General features: G+C 41.8%; 1 protein-coding gene across 1 annotated transcript in view; it reads right to left on the bottom strand.

Moving 5' to 3' along the window:
* The window catches only part of AGBL1 (AGBL carboxypeptidase 1), a 746106-nt gene that overhangs the window by 555570 nt on the left and 177380 nt on the right, over positions 1-13156 (bottom strand). The window contains exon 17 of the mRNA XM_057720719.1: positions 11528-11681. Within this exon, the coding sequence (XP_057576702.1) occupies positions 11528-11681 (154 nt within the window). The remainder of the gene's footprint in view (positions 1-11527; positions 11682-13156) is intronic.

The following is a 13156-nucleotide window of genomic DNA, read 5'->3' as shown; positions in this document are numbered from 1 at the left end:
TGGAAAACAAGCGAGGAGTTTGAGTTAGGTTTTCATGTCTTAGGTGCAGGGACTCAGAGAGAGAAACATCTGGATAATGGTGACATGGGTTGCCATCTCACCAGCCTGTGAAGAAGGAGCTTCTTTCACAGGAAACTTGGGAGCTTTGGGGACAATCAACGTTGAGATGTGGTACAGATTTTTGAAGAATGTTAATTTACAACCCCACCCTCCCAATCTTTACATGAAATCCAGCAATTCTCTGAAAACCCAGCAATGGCAGTAGCAAGAGTCCTTTTAGTAGCTGTAAGGCCAGCAGACAACCACCAAAAGAAGCCCAAGCATCAGGAAAGAATGGAGTGGCCAATGGGGGTGACTGTAGCCAATGGTTACTTTATGAGAACAATTGAGGCTACCTGTGGGTACCCCCAGAAATACCTAGGTAGTAACTTCTCAAGAGAGGTTTAAAGGCTCTGCATTGTGGGTGGAAGGAAGAAGAGATGCAAAGATTTCATTTATTTGTTCAATAAATACCGAGTGTGCACCAGTTTTGTGCAGGAGCTCTTTGCTCCTAAAGACACAAAAATGAAAAAGAAAAGCCTACGATCTGTGCCCTCATAGAGCCCAATAACGGGGTTATGAAGAAAACAGAACAAGTGCATGTGGTAGTGAGGTCCTGAATGAGGGGACATTACATATGGTGACCCAGGAAGGCTTCCTCAACCTGAACTAGGATAACACACAACAAGAAGAAATTAACCATGCCAAGGTATGGAGGAAAAATATTCCACTCAGAGGCAATAGCAAACACAGAGGCCCAGGGGAGGTAATTAAATTGCTGTGTTCGAGGAATAGAAAGAAGATTAGTGTGACTGAAGGGTACAGAGTGGTGAATGGGTAAGAAACAGGGGAGAGGGGCATGCAGGGTCTTGTAGAGGCAGTAAGATTTAGATTTTACTAAAATCAGAAGTTATTAATGTTAACATGACCACATGTGTACTCACACATTGGAAACTCCTAGAAGGTATTACTTGTAGTATAAACAAATATTTTTACATATAAGGAATTGCAACTTGAAGATAAAGGATTTTCTCTTGTTACTGCACAGCTGAAAGAGGTCTTAGAGTGTGGGGATTAGGGTAATAGGGCTTAAGATGCAGAGAGTTTGGGGATAAATCTGAGCTCCAGCTCTTACTAACTATGGGACTTTTTAGGGCCTCAATTTTATCATCTAAAAATGGAAACCATAATGTAATTTTTTTTAAATTTACCTCACAGAGCTGTTGTGTGGAACAGTTAATCACATGTAAACACTGTAAGGAGTTAATTACCTTAAAAACATATAAGTTGTTATATCTCATGAACATATTTATAGGACAGAACACTTTAGCATTGATTTTGATAAAATATATGTTCCTGCTACAGTAACCACATATTGTCCACTTTTAGTATCCTTGCTAATTGAGAAAATTATTCAGGTAATGCAAACTTTGTTTTATTTCCCTCTGAAACAGATTATATTTTATAGCATATTGGTTTTATAATTAAGTTTAGCCTGAGTTCTTATATAATTTGCAGGCCTCTGTAAATGAACATTTCCAACACTGAACTCAATATCTGTCCACAACGGTCTTACTCTCTCATATATTCTATTGGCATTAAACTGTGCACTTATCACCCAAAGGAGAAATATTTCAACTCCTTCCCCTTTATCTGTCCTCCCAATCAATCACCAAGACCTCTCACTTGTAACTTAGACTTGTCTCCTATATTCAGACCCTTCCTTCCCATTTCCATAGGCTTCTCTTCCTTGGGAACCTCAGCGTCCGGATAGAGGGCTAACAATTGCTATTATTTCTTGAATACTCACTATGTGCCAGGCACTGTTCTAGGCCTTTACTTGCTTCAGATTGCCCCATGAAGAAGGTACTATTATTATCTGCAATTTATAAATGGGAAAATGTAGGCATGGAGTTTTGAAGCATCTTTTCCAAGGTCATGAAGCTGACAAATGGCAGAGCCAAGATTAGAACCCCGGAGAGAATGAACTATGGTCTACATGCTTAAGAATTTCTCTGTGCTGGGCAACGTGTCACTGTGTTCTCACTCCAGAATTCCCCCATATTACTGCCACAGAATCTTCCTCCAAAATGAATCTGATTTTGTCATTTCTCTGCTTTTAAAAACATCTTATTAGCTCATTATTGCCTTCAGGAGAAACTAACGTGAAGAATAAGGTTCTTTACCACGCAGCCCAACTTACCTTTCCCACCTTATTGTCTAACCCCATGACCAATCCACCATCCTGTAGTCCTGGCACCCTGAGATGTTCACAGCATCATTTCCAGGCCTCCTTGTCTCAGCAAAAGCTATTTTCCTACTTGAAAAGACACTCCTCCATTTCTCTGCATGTAGCAGTCTGACTTCAAGAAGCAGATCAAATGGCATTGGCACTGAATATCAGTTTTATCATTATAAAATAGGCATCATAATTACTTTCTTCCTCAACTCACAAGGGAACTATAAGGACGAAATGATATATCATGCAAAAACTTTGTAAGTGGAAACTACGTGATTGGGTGTAAGCAAAACTATTCAATTGTAAGGTTTTACAGCTTTCCCCAATCCCTCCAACCATACTTCGAAGGAGAAAGAATTCTTAGCCTTCCTTTTCTTGGAGTGAGTGGGCCAAAATGGGAAGTAGAAAGGAGTTACTCAACCGGTCTAAATGTCATAGTTTTGAGGGTTTGTACTGAAAAAATGTGGTATTACTGTGAACCACTATTTGTGTGTGCAGATTGACAGCAGTAAGAAAGATGAGGAAAGATGAATTTATGATGCTTTGGATGTGTTAAATATCCCCCGTTTCATGTTTTCTCAAGAAAGATTCAAGCAGTTCTTTAAATTGTTTTGGGATTCTCCACTAAGGTTTCTTTGAAAGCAAAGCTGTGTCAATATAAGACCATCATGCATATGGGATTTGCATAGCTTCCCCCGTGGGTACCAATCCCCCTTTGAGTCTACCATGAAGATAAATGCTCTCTTTTCTGCACTTCCACTGAACTTTGTTCTGGTATAACTTGCTGTATCATAATGGCCTGTTAACATGACTGTCACACACAAATACACACACACAGAGACACAATACTGATCATGAGTGTCTCAATGGCTGGTATCACATACTCGTCATCTCTATATTCCTAATATCTACCATGGTTCCTAGCCCTAGTTGCCTGAAGAGATGGAAATCCCATCCCAAGACAAGAAAAGGATACAATTCAGTTTTTCTAATTCTAACTCCTCTTATTAAAAGTTTCCATAGAGAGAAATCTTTTCACATTCTCGTAGTTAATTTTTTTGGTTCTAATATTTGTCAGAAGCAGTGCTTTACAAAAAAAGAAAAGCACATGATTTAACTAGGAGACAAGAGGTTTGAGGTCTAGAACCCCATCTGCCAGGTGACTGAAACAGGTCAGGTCATGCTTCTGACCTTCAATTGCTAACTAACAATTGAGGAATCTGGACTCCAAAGTCTTCATGGATGTTTCCAGCTCTAGTATTCAGTGATCCCTTAGTAATACGTGGCGCCACATGCCAGGGGTGAGGGGGCAGGGGGAGGGTGGACAAAAAGAAACAGAAACTTCCAGAATGAGAGGTTTCCACTTTGGGTTTCTGTTTTCCTTGGACCACTATCGTCCCTTCGCACTCTCCTCACTGGAAAGCTCTGTTTTTCATACCTGATCAGGTGTCTCAGAAAGAGACAAAGGCTAGAGAGGATAGAAAATGATATGCAAAGAAGCCAAAAGGGGAATTCTGTAACTGTGTATTCTTCCACTCCGTTCTAATTTAAAACCACTTACAAGTGACAACTCCCAACCTGAGGCAGGTGCCATCTGGTAGCTCATTATCCCCTGGGGACCCCATGTAAATCTTTTTTTTCTGAGAACAGCTATTGTCTTCCAAGGAAAAGCTCTTAGCATAATGGCAGGCTGAATAGAACATTGCTCTTGTAAGAATGTTTTTAAGAGAAAGAACAAGAGAAAGGTATTCTTTAACAACAGCAAACGCAGCCCCTTGCTTCCCCCATCTCAGGCCCCCCGGAAAGAAGAGTGTGTGAGCCACAGGAGGCTGTGGTAGTGCCGTGAGATTACCTCACCTCCAGAGCCATAGAAAGGTTACACTCTGCTCTTTCAGGTTATAATAAATGCAGAGTGGAGGTGTCTCCGAGGGCAAAAATAGCAGATCCGCCCCCTTCCATCCACCTTTGCTGTTTCTTGGCTTCTCACCAGTCGGTGAGTCAGTCAGCCACTAGTCACTTGGAAAGTGAGAGTTTCTAATAAGAGAATGACATTTTTCCCTCAGATAATCTCCACAAATTCGTTTCCCCTCTCAGGTCGTTCTTGAGGATGGTCAAGACAATACTGTTATAAGAAAGGTTGGATGGATAGATGTCCAAAGGGGAAAAGAATCAGGAAAAAAGCTCCTGAGAGAGAAATGAAGCATCCATTTCAGAGATTTAGTTCCCCAAACCAAAAAGGAAGTCAGCTTTCCCTGGACTGACCATTTTAATGGTCACTGAAAATGTGAACGATTTCCCTGGCGGTCCAGTAGTTAAGATTGCATGTCCACTGCAGGGGGCACGGGTTTGATCCCTGGTCGGGGAACGAAGATCCCGCATGCCACACAGTGTAGCCAAAAAAACAAACCAAAGGAAAACAAAACAAACAAACAAAAACCGGAAAATGTGAGGTAATGAGGGAAATGCGGAGAAAATAGAAAAGTTAACAAGGTGATGGTCTTTAATAAGCAGTGTGTTTGGACTGTGTGTATTTCTGGGGAATTTCCCAGGGAGGGCAGACGCTAAGGTGGGGGTATATTCTGGAACCGTGGTGCAGAGACCTGGGGTCTCCTCCCTGCGCAACCTCTTCCCATGGGGCCTCAGTCTGGTTATTTCCCCTTCGTGAGGCTGACCTTGGCCATCTGCAAAATGGAGATAATGACACGTATAGGGAGACCCAAGACAGCAAAGGCAGCACTTCTGCAAGAGCAGGAAGCAGGCCAGGGCGAATGCTGGGGTCTGAGGAAACAATGCTCAGCCCCACCAAAGAATTTTGTTTACCTTCTGAATTGTTCTCTAGTTCTCCTTAAATTCAGTATCTTCTCTCAGTTCAAATCCAAAAAAGCACACACGTGCGTGCGCACACACACACGCACCGTTCCTGAAGAGTACACAAAGCAAAGAAAACATGACTTCTCAACTCTCTACCTGGAAGTTGTATATCCAAAGGCTCTGTTAATCAGAATACCTATTAACGTACAATGTGTGAAAGGATTTAACTAGGCTAAGTGCCATTATGCCAGAACACCATTAACCAACAGACAGTAGGCACAGAAAGCACTGGAATCCACGTCCTGGATAGGTCTTGCTTACCACACCTACCCCCAGAACTGCTCATCCGATGCCTTCTGTTCCAACCTGTCGGAGCCGTTATCCCATCCTCCTGGATTCTATTCACTCCTCACTCACCCTCTGCTTTGCAAACCCCAAATGTCCAGGGATCTTTTGACCTCTGGAATCGTAGCATTTAAGAAGGGACTGGACTTCCTAGTTCCTTGATGCCTCATCTCATCCACTGAGATTCTCTGATGCTAGAATGAGCTATTTATCCTTTGGTAACAGCTCCCTTTTATCATCCATTTCTTTTCAAGACTGTCTCTTCCATTCCGGCCTCAATGACAATTGCTCAGAGAACTTCCCTGTTACTGTCCCACTGAAAAGGACGGAGAGTGACTCTGCTCTTGGTGACCTGCCAGCATTTGGGCTCTGAGGGCTCAGATCTCCAGCTGAAAAGTGAGCCTTCTCTCCGAGGACTGTTGTGGGAAAGCACCCGCCCTCAGTTCTCAGGAAAGTCATCAAACATACACCAGGGAAATCTGGCTACTACTGAACCGAAAATATATTTATCAAGAAAGTAAGGCTAAATGTTTCCAGGAAAAGATCTTTTTTAAAAAAATACTTTTGAAATATAAATCAAACCAAATAAATCCTTCCAGGAGACTCTCTGGAGCCCAGACCCTAGGAAGAACTAAAAGTAATCGATAAATTGTTTTAAACAATCCCCTGGGCTGGGACTTTAGGCCAGACCACCAGGGACCAGTCTCCAGCAGGGACTTTCTCCCAGGGCCCCGTAGCCATGCTCTTATTTCCTGGGTTTCTAAAATAAGACTGAAGTGATAATCCTACACAGTGGAAAGAAAGTCTTCAGTGCACAAAACCTCCTTATGAGGGGCGAGTGGCAGCCACTGAGTCGGAAACTAGCCAAATCACAGCTAAATACACCTGCAAACTGAAGCAGGCCTAGTCCCTGGGAGGCAAGAAGCAGGTAAGACAACTGAAGTTCACCTGGGGGGAAGACTGGAGGCAGGGGAGTCTTGGGCTGCTGGCTCATTTGCTATTTTCTTGTCCTAAAACAATGTGTCACATTTTGCGGTTCAAAGAAAGTTACCTTTTCATTTCTGATTTATAGGCATGGTTAATTGCATTTTGGAGGGTAGATGATGTGTATATTGAGATCTTTTCCTGTCTTTTTTTAGAAATACAGCAATGGAGTGTGTTGGTGTATGTATTGAAACCTGCTAAACACACTTTTGATTCTGCAGCACGTCTGGGACTACGTTCCCAGCACTGAGGCCCAGGCCCTGCGATCTCAGCTCTGTGCTGGGATCTGAGGGGTCTGGAGTGTTCTGAATGTTCTCTCCCTCTTTCCTTCCTGCCACAGTGTCTGAAACATCCACCATGAAAATGCTTCCACTGGGTTAAGGAGGAAAATAAAATTCACTGTGAGCAGGAAGAGGGTAATACATTTATTTGTGGTCAATTTACTGTGAGTTGCTTTAGCAACTAAGCTAGCTTGCAACAATGTGAGGACATAGAACAGGGAGGAGGGGAAGTTCTGGATCACAGAGTGGAGCCTGAATAGTGATGCTGAACCCCTGTTCTGATGACTGTGTTAGCACATCTGTTGTGTGTATGGACCCAGGAATGAGAACAAGAAAATCAGAAATCAGGCACCACCACTGACTGTGGTACTTAACCTCCCTGAGCCCCACCTACCTCATCTGTAAAAATGGAGAGTCCTGATTCAGCCCCGTTATGAAAGATACCAACCAGCTACATAACCCATACACATAAGACTTTCAGAGTATAGGTAAGAGTTCCTACCTACCTTGCACAAGATAGGTAGGAACTCTTCTCGTATACTTAGAAGTAGTAAAGGATGGTAGCATGGGCAGGGCACTAGTCTTTTCACGTTTTAGCTCTATGACCTTAGATTAGTCCCAGGACCAGCTACTCGATGTGAGGGCACGCTGCAAAATGAAAATGCAAAGCCCCTCCTTCAAAACTTTTTTTTTTTTAAGATTTTCATGTTGGTGTCAGAGAACATTGAACAAAGTTCAAGGCCCTTCTAAGCACAGGACCTGTGCAACTGTACACTTGACACACCTGTTAAGTCAGCCCTCATTAGTCTTTTCTCAGGATCTAGCTCAACGATTGTCACTTGCAAGTCAATTATGCCAAAAAGAAAACAAACAGCATTTATTTCACCACTATCTGGGCCCTCTCCACACCCGCCCATCTTGAGATGAACAACAGCTGACACACTGGCACGTGTTTAAGAAAGAACATTGTAATGATACATGAGAGTGAGATAGGAGATAGGTGAGCCCCAGACTGAACAGCTGCAGCTGGTCTCCTCTTGACACTTTGAGATAAGATACTAGCAAGAGCATAGGTTCTGAATGGGTGAAAGAGAAAGTGACCACATTTTTTTCATTCTTGAGGTCAAGGCAGTTTCCCAGCCCAGACATGCACATAGAAGGTCCTCAGTCTAGCAAAGGGGTCAAAGGGAGAAAAAAATGCCACCCCATATTATGTCCTGCCAAAACCCAGAGAAACCTTCACGTGAGATTCCATCTTGGCTGAGAGAGTAGGCGCCACCAGGAAGGACCCTGAGTCAGGCCAAATATGGGCACCAGCAAGATGATGACCAGCCAGAGACAACCCGGAAGATCGCCCCCATATAAGTGACCTACGCCACCCTTATTGGGAGCAACTCACTCCACGAGTCCACCCGTGTGCTCTTCCACATGGTTTTTTTTTTCTTCAAGTTTTTAATTTTTTTTTCAGATCTTTATTAGAGTAAAATTGCTTTACACTGTTGTGCCAGTTTCCTCTGTACAACAAAGTGAATCAGCTGCATTTATACATATATCCCCATATCCCCTCCCTTCCATGATTCCTTCCCACCATCCCTATCCCAGCCCTCTAATTCATCACGCATCATCGAGTTGATCTCCCTGTGTTATGCAGCAGCTTCCCAATAGCTATCTATTTTACATTTGGTGGTGTATATATGTCAATGCTACTCTCTCACTTCATCCCAGCTTCCCCTTTGCTCCCTCCCTCCAACCCCGTGTCCTCAAGTCTGTTCTCTACATCTGCATCTTTATTCTTGCCCTGTCACTGGGTTCATCAGTACCATTTTTTCAGGTTCCATATATATGTGTTAGCATATGGTATTTGTTTTCCTCTTTCTGACTTACTTCACTCTGTATGACAGTCTCTAGGTCCATCCACCTCACTACAAACAACTCAATTTCATCCCTTTTATGGCTGAGTAATATTCCATTGTATATATGTGCCACATCTTCTTTATCTACTCATCTGTTGATGGGCATTTAGGTTGCTTCCATGTCCTGGCTATTGTAACTAGTGCTACAATGAACATTGTGGTACATGTATCTTTTTGAATTATGGTTTTATCAGGGTATATGCCCAGTAGTGGGATTGCTGGGTCATATTGTAGTTATATTTTTAGTTTTTTAAGGGATCACCATATTGTTTTCCATAGTGGCTATATCAAGTTACATTCCCACCAACAGTGCAGGAGGGTTCCCTTTTCTCCATAGCCTTTCCAGGATTTATCATTCCTAGATTTTTTGATGATGGCCACTCTGACTGGTGTGAGATATACCATATTCTTGGACTGGAAGAATCAACATTGTGAAAATGACTATACTACCCAAAACAATCTACAGATTCAATACAATCCCTGTCAAATTACCAATGGCATTTTTCACAGAACTAGAACAAAAAGTTATACAAATTGTATGAAAATACAAAAGACCCCAAAGAGCCAAAGCAATCTTGAGAAGGAAAACTGGAGCTGGAGGAATCAGGCCCCCTGACTTCAGACTATACTACAAAGCTACAGTAATCAAGACAGTATGGTACTGGCACAAAAACAGAAATATAGATCAATGGAACAGGATAGAAAGCCCAGAGATAAACTCACGTACACATGGTCACCTTATCTTTGACAAAGGGGGCAAGAATATACAATGGAAAAGGCAGCCTCTTCAATTAGTGGTGCTGGGAAAACTGGACAGCTATGTGTAAAAGAATGAAATTAGAACATTCCCTAACATTATACACAAAAATAAACTCAAAATGGATTAAAGACCTAAATGTAAGGCCAGACACTATAAAACTCTTAGAGGAAAATACAGGCAGAACACTCTATTACATAAATCACAAAAAGCAAGATCTTTTTTGACCCACCTCCTGGAGTAATGGAAATAAAAACAAAAATAAACAAATGGGACCTAATGAAACTTAAAAGTTTTTGCACAGCAAAGGAAACCATAAACAAGATGAAAAGACAACCCTCAGAATGGGAGAAAATATTTGCAAATGAATCAAATGACAAAGGATTACTCTCCAAAATATACAAGCAGCTCATGCAGCTCAATATCAAAGAAACAAACAACCCTGTCCAAAAATGGGCAGAATACCTAAATAGACATTTCTCCAAAGAAGACATACAGATGGCCAACAAACACATGAAAAGATGCTCAACATCACTAATCATTAGAGAAATGCAAGTCAAAGCCACAATGAGGTATCACCACATGTTCTTTGCTTCTAATAAATGCTTTGTTTCACAGTCTTGTTCTCTTTACTGAATTATTTCTTCAGAGAAGACAAGGACCAAGGTCCTGCTTCCAGCTGTCCTGCCACCACCACCCACCCACCCCCAAATCAAGAGTATACATTTATTATTACCTTAGACCACAAGCAGAAACCAGCCTCCTTTGATTCCTATGAAGGTGTGCTAAGAGATATTTTCTCTTCTTTTTTTAAACTGAACTATTTTGGAGTGCCAAATTATTCAGGAGCTTTTACTGTGTTTCAAGTCCTCTCCTTAAAGTAAGAATGATCTCTGTGGTTATGATATCAACAAAAGCACCATTGTCAGCATAAATAAAAATGCAAAAACAGAGGCAGCTCCTTGTCATAATTACTCACTGGGTACCGCTCAGCTCCTATTTAGAAACTGAGCCTGCAAAATGCAGACGTACATAGATCCACTTTCTTAAATAAATAATTGTTCTATGAAGGTTACACTGGAAAGATTACTATCTCTAACCTTCAAGAACTGCTTATCTTCAAGGGAAGGACTCAGTGACTGTTACAGAAATTGCTCTTAAATGCATAAAACACATAAGAGAATTTTTGGAAAATCCCTTATTATTCATTAAAGCATTTTAAGGCCCTATTAATTCAGATGGGATAATCAGTTGTTGATTAGCCAGATAGTTAAGCATTCATTGTCAGATGTTGATGGGGTGTGAGAAATTACATTTCCTAGCCACCAAAGATTCACCTGAATGCAGTTAGCACTCCATCAGGTAAGGCTGCATCTTTGGGGGATAAATTAGCTGGATTTTTGTTCCCTAGTCTTTTCTTTCATCTCACAAACTTTTCCGCATTAAAAAGCATTCCTCATTCTGTTTGGTTTTTCTTGCCTTATCTAAGGTCAAAAACCATGTCAGGGGTAAACTTTAAAAGATGGTTGTTTACAAGTAAATCACATTTGTGCTCAGGACTCTAACATTAAATGGGCATTTGTTTGTCTGTGCAAGTGTGTGTGTGTGTATGGCTGTGTGTTTTGGTTTGGTTTTACAGTTCTTGGCTACAGATTCCTCCACACCATCAGCTCTTCAGATCCAAACTGTAACCAGGTCATCAAGGGAATTCTTCAGCCAGTGCTCCAAGACTCAGCTTACTTCCTTTCCAAATCTTGATTGAGCATGAGGGCAGTAGAGTGGCAGTAAGTATGGTGAGAAAAGTCCCTGGACTAGAAGTTGGAAAATGTGATTCATTTTCCAGTCCCGGTCCTGTTTTAGGAGAAGTGACTGTCACTTGTAAACTGCTCACAATTCCAGCAAGTCATTTCATCTCTCTGGCAATTTGCAATTTATTTTTTTTCCTCCCTTTGATAACAGAGCAACATGAATACTTACCCTTTGGGTCATATCAAGAATAGTTGGGGTGTATTTCTATAAAGGTAGACCAGTCCCCAACTCTTTATGGAGCTTCTGATCTCAAAAAGACAGAGTGCTTCCAAGACTGGGAGGGCCCCCACCCGCCCTCCCCCACCCTCACCACCAAATCTTCAAAGAAGAGGGTCCGCCTTTTACTCACGGAACTGCTCCAGGTGGTCAGCACTGTTAGACTCGGGCATGGCAGTGATGGTCACCAGTGGACAGGAATTCCCTCCTAGCGTCTGGCAGAGAACCTCCTGCCGGAAGTAGACCTGCTTGGGGTTCACACTTTTTTCCAGAATGTCAAGGTGAGTCTGGAGCAGAGATGAAACAGAAGTGTATATTAAGATTTTCAATAATAGCAATAGGTGAAAGCAGCAACAAAGCTTATATTCACGTTAACTCCTTATAGTTTGGGAAGTATTTTTGTTAATCTAATCTGCCTGACACTGAGCATTAAGTGATTTAAAAGGGGGGCTCTTCCTAATCCCTGGAAGAAGTTCAATGAGGCTGAACAGGAAGCATCATGCCTGCCTATGTCTGCACAATAGAATATCTGTTTTCAAGTTGCACTGAAAGCGAAAGAGCAGGGGCATACAGCATTCTTCCCATGGCAGTGGCATGTAAAGAATGCTGTTATCATGAAGACAGTGTACATGCAGGACACTGGGAACATGAGACAGAGCTTTGGCACCACAGAGTACTGTAGAATCAAGCAGTATAAGGAAAGTTGGGAACATACTGAAGGAAAATAGAAAGCAGTTGATCCAGGGAGAATGCTAAGTGAAAAGAACCTCTAACAGGGAGCAATTTATTTTCCCTACCTTACCTTTTATTTATTTTTTATTTTTTTTAAAAATAAACTGCATACAATTTGATTTTTTTTCTTATTAGTAATGTATATATGGCAATCCCAATCTCCCAATTCATCCCACCCCAATACCCTCCCTTTTAAACACTCATTTAAAACACAGAAAGATACAGAAATGGGGCAACCATTGAAACTAGGGTTCTTTGGTCAACAATCTTTAAGACTGAAGATACTTTCAATAACCCAAACAGTGGAATTAGTCATCAAGTGGTTAAGAGATTGCCTGCCAACTGCACTGTGTACCCTAACAATAGGAACCCAGTGACTTCAGTTACCAGTGAGAGGGAAGCGGCCCTTCTCCAACGCAAGAACATTAGTGCACCAAACGGTCCTTTCAGCTAAAGATCAAATAGGTATGAACACAATCAAATAGGAATTAAGAGGGCAAAGGAAAAACTGCCCACCTTGTTTTTTGACAAATAACAAGCGTGCTAGACAAATGAAACAAACATGAATCATATGAAAATATTTACAAGAGATTCATGATATAGCTTATGAAAAAGGGAGTAGTGCCCTCAAAAGGTAGAGGAAGTGTTTACATGTGAAAAGGATTTACTATAGAGGTGGTAGGCAGAATAATGGCTCCTCAAAGATGTCCATGCCCTAATCTTCAGACCCTGTCAATATGTTACCTTATGTGGCCAAAGAGATGGATTGAGGTCTATTTGAGGTGGGAGGATATCCTGCATAAACCAGTTGGCGCCAATCTAATCACACATGCTTAGAAGCAGAGAACTTTCCCCAGCCACAAAGGACCAGAACCACAGGCGAAGGACTCAGCCTGCCATGCTGGCTTTGAAGATGGAGGAAAGGGGTCAAAAGTTGAGGAATGTGGTGTCCTCTAAAAGCTGGCAAAGCAAGGAAATAGATTCTCCTCCACCATCCTCCAGAAGGAATACAGCTCCAATATCTCAGTTT

Source organism: Hippopotamus amphibius, chromosome 2 (genome assembly GCF_030028045.1).
Source record: "Hippopotamus amphibius kiboko isolate mHipAmp2 chromosome 2, mHipAmp2.hap2, whole genome shotgun sequence".
Classification (NCBI taxonomy): Eukaryota; Metazoa; Chordata; class Mammalia; order Artiodactyla; family Hippopotamidae; genus Hippopotamus; species Hippopotamus amphibius.
The sequence above is the reverse complement of the archived record's forward strand: the minus strand, read 5'-3'. Positions and strand labels throughout refer to the sequence as shown.